This window comes from Austrofundulus limnaeus, unplaced genomic scaffold (genome assembly GCF_001266775.1).
Source record: "Austrofundulus limnaeus strain Quisiro unplaced genomic scaffold, Austrofundulus_limnaeus-1.0 Scaffold1671, whole genome shotgun sequence".
Taxonomy (NCBI): Eukaryota; Metazoa; Chordata; class Actinopteri; order Cyprinodontiformes; family Rivulidae; genus Austrofundulus; species Austrofundulus limnaeus.
Genome location: NW_013954073.1, coordinates 22905 through 26838, shown reverse-complemented (window position 1 = coordinate 26838; position 3934 = coordinate 22905). Strand labels below are relative to the sequence as shown.

Sequence of the window (3934 nt, the reverse complement as noted above, 5' to 3'; positions counted from 1 at the left end):
ACCTGTGCTCTGATTGGTTGCTGTAAGGAGGAGTACCTGTGCTCTGATTGGTTGCTGTAAGGAGGAGTACCTGTGCTCTGGTTGGTTGCTGTCGTCTTGGGTTCGGTACTGGACGGTGGTGCAGTGGTTGAACCTGGAGTTGAACATCAGATCAGTTAATAATCAGTTTGTGTTCTGTTAGTGACTCAGAGTTTTCTGAAGTATTTAGACATTAGACAGATTAAATTAACTCTTATTATTTATTAAAGAATTAACAGTTTTTAGACATCATCAGTCTTGTTTTCGTCTATGTTTCTATACAGTGAACTAAATCCAGGCTCTTGGCCGTTTTATTTATTTACTGTTATTTAACCAGGAAAGTTCTGTTGAGACTGTAAATCTCTTTTCAGAATCAGAATCAGCTTTATTGGCCAAGTGTGTTGACACACACAAGGATTTTGTTTCCAGCAGATGTTGTCTTTCCAATCCATGTACATACATTATACACTGAAGCACATAACATAAGACATAAACATTATAGTCTGTGGATTATRTACAAGTAGTATATACATTTTATGTACAGTAAGCGTACACAGGGTGAGTGTGTGGTAAAAAGGGGAGGTTAGGCACTAGTTAGCAGGTCTGATGTCTGTAATTGTTCCTCAGGGAGATGGTCTGGAGGAAGAAGCTGTTTTTGTGTCTGGATGTTTTTAACACCAGAACACAACCTCCACCCAGTATGCAGACTCATCCCCGTCCTTGATGTGACCAATGACTGTGGTGTCGTCTGCATACTTCAGTTTAACAGAAGGGTCACTGGAGGTGCAGTCGTTGGTGTAGAGAGAGAAGAGCAGTGGTGACAGTACACAACCTTGAGGGGCTCCTGTGACCTCCCTCAGGTGCACCAACACCAACCGTTCAAATGTTTTCATCACCACAGATTTCAGAGCCACAGGTCTGTAGTCATTTAGTTCCTTGATGGTGGCCTTCTTTGGAATGGAGATGATTGTCTGGTGTTTCAGGCAGGAGGGAACTTCTGACAGCTCTGGTGACTTATTGAAGATTGTGGTGAAGATTGGGGCTTGTTGGTCTGTGCAGGTTTTAAATCAGGAGGGGGAGACACCATCAGGGCCTGGTGCTTTCCTGGTCTTCTGTCTCTGGAAAAGCCGACTCACCTCCTCCACATGGATCAGTGGTGCAGCCTGGATGGCTAAAGGTGGGGGTTCAGTCAGTGGTGTGATGGGAGATGATATGGAGTTGAGGTGTGAAGATGTCCTCCTCTGGGTTCACAGGTGTGGTCTGAGTGACCAGAGGTGGAGGTAGGGGAGCAGTCAGAGGTGTGATGTTGTCCCTCTCAAACCTACAAAGAAGTCATTCAGATCATCTACCAGACCTTTGTCAGCAGCAGGGGGTGGGGTGAGATCCTATAATCAGTGATGTCAGAGAGACCTCTCTACACTGATACTGGGTCGTTTGCTGAAAACCTGTTTTTCGGCTTCTCACAGTAGATTTTTTTAACCACTCATCTCCTTATGGTACGTTCACACCGAACGTGTTTTGAGCAGCAAAAAATCTCCCAACTCCTCAAGTTGGATGCGTTATGTTCAAACCGGGACAGAGACTAGAGCCGTGTCTGAAGAGGGAGGAGAGTCTTGGTTTTTTCCATTCTGTCTTCGGTGGATGAAATAAAGATAAAATAAAGAAAATTGCTTTGTTTTATTTACTAAAGAGCAAGCAAACGTTGCGCACAGCAGAGGATTATTTCACCAGATAATTTAGAGGTGGTTTGTTCGGTTAGTTTCACTCCAGGAGCTGACAAACTATTTTTTGTCCTGAGCCCAGTTTAACACCACGACCAGTTTAACGAGCTGCTGACCCACATCTGTGCTGATATCTCCAGCCAGAACACAAACGACAGACGGTCCATTTCAGCTAAAGATCTCCTGTTTCGGTTTAGTGGGCAACATTCAGGAAACTGTCACGTGGAAAAATGAGTCTCTTTGGTTGGTTGTCAAGATGCGTCGAGTGGCGAAAGATCAGACTTTTGAACTCGGACGTCGGCTGCTTTGACCACACCGCATGTGCAGAAAATGCTCTGCCACACCTTACACTTCCTTGCACACCGCACCAAATGGACCAGACGCACCGCAAGACCCCTAGAGACGCCTCCATCATAGACTTTGCATGTAAACTGGCTGCTCCTGCTGCTCAAAACATGTTCGGTGTGAATCCAGCATTAGTCAGTATGTTCCTGGTCTTGTTGTACAAGGCCCTGTTCCCACTTCTGTAAGCTTCAGCCTTGGCTTCTTTAAGGGAGGCCTGGAGGCAACCTATCATACATGTTTTTGAGGGGTGGGGGAAACTGGAGTACACGGAGAAAACCCACACAAGCACAATGAGAACATGCAAACTCCACACAGTAAGACCCCAGGTCCAAAATGGGGATCAAATCCAGGACCTTTTTGCTGTGAGGCGTTGGCGCTAACCACTGAGCTACCATGCTGCCACAAGCTGTTCTGCTCAGTCCTGTAGTTTGTACAGTAGATCACATGTGCCCCTTTTCCACTAGTGCCACTTAGTGTAGTGTCGATACGGTTTGGTACGGTTCCAAACCATTTCCATTAGGCCAGATTCATGGAACCGGCACTTTTTTAGTACCTACTTCATTGTGGTTCCAAGCGGCCCCAGTTGACACCAAAATGTGACGTCAGAACACTGTTCGTCACTGATTGGCTAGGAGGTGGAGTCACTGGTTGCTGCCTTTACAAGAACAACTCGAGACACCATTTTTTTCAATTGCAGCAGTGACATTAGTCCTGTTCCCATCCAACTTTAATTCTAATTTTTTAACAAAATTTTAAAATTTCAAAAGGTATTCATCAAATGTGTTACCATCTCTGATTTTGCGCATTAACTTTTTTCAAAAAAACTCCCAAAACCACCTCTACCAACCACCCAAAACACACCCACTGGAACCGGACTGGACCTTCAATGGAAAAGCATGGTCACGTGGTCTTGGCCCACTCCAGCAGTTCTGTAGAACCTCAGTAGGTCCGACTCTCTGCTGACACTGAAACAAACCCTCACACCGCTTATATCAGGACTGAAGACCAACAGACCCACAATCCCCACAGTGTACCTCAAGAAACACAGTCAAACACCTTCTCCAAGTCCATGAAACACATGTAGACTGGATTAGCAAACCTCCATGACCCCTGGAGGACTGTAGTGAGGGTAAAGAGTGGGTCCAGTGTTCCACGGCTGTTCCTCCAGAATCTGAGTTTGGACCATCGATCGGACTCTCTTCTCCTGTACCCCTGAACAGACCTCACCTGGAGGCTAAGGACAGTGACGCCCCTGTGGTTAGAACACACCTTCTTTGAAGAGAGGACCACCACCTCAGTCTGCTGGTCCAATGGAACTGTGTCCCCAATGTCCATGATGTTGCCAAGGCATGTCAACCAAGACCACCCCACATCAGGACAGAACTGGTCCACCCCTGGAGCCCTTCCAAGACTACCCCACATCAGGACAGACCTGGTCCACCCCTGGAGCCCTTCCAAGACCACCCCACATCAGGACAGATCTGGTCCAAAGCTGGAGCCCTTCCAAGACCACCCCACATCAGGACAGACCTGGTCCACCCCTGGAGCCCTTCCAAGACCACCCCACATCAGGACAGACCTGGTCCACCCCTGGAGCCCTTCCAAGACCACCCCACATCAGGACAGATCTGGTCCACCCCTGGAGCCCTTCCAAGACCACCCCACATCAGGACAGATCTGGTCCACCCCTGGAGCCCTTCCAAGACCACCCCACATCAGGACAGACCTGGTCCATCCCTGGAGCCCTTCCAAGACCACCCCACATCAGGACAGATCTGGTCCACCCCTGGAGCCATTCCAAGACCACCCCACATCAGGACAGACCTGGTCCATCCCTGGAGCCCTTCCAA

At 47.9% G+C, this 3934-nt stretch overlaps 1 protein-coding gene across 1 annotated transcript in view; it reads right to left on the bottom strand.

The window, feature by feature from the left end:
• The window catches only part of LOC106536064 (T-cell immunoglobulin and mucin domain-containing protein 4-like), an 11283-nt gene that overhangs the window by 5586 nt on the left and 1763 nt on the right, over positions 1 to 3934 (bottom strand). Inside the window, exon 2 of the mRNA XM_014033233.1 lies at positions 71 to 133. Within this exon, the coding sequence (XP_013888687.1) occupies positions 71 to 133 (63 nt within the window). The remainder of the gene's footprint in view (positions 1 to 70; positions 134 to 3934) is intronic.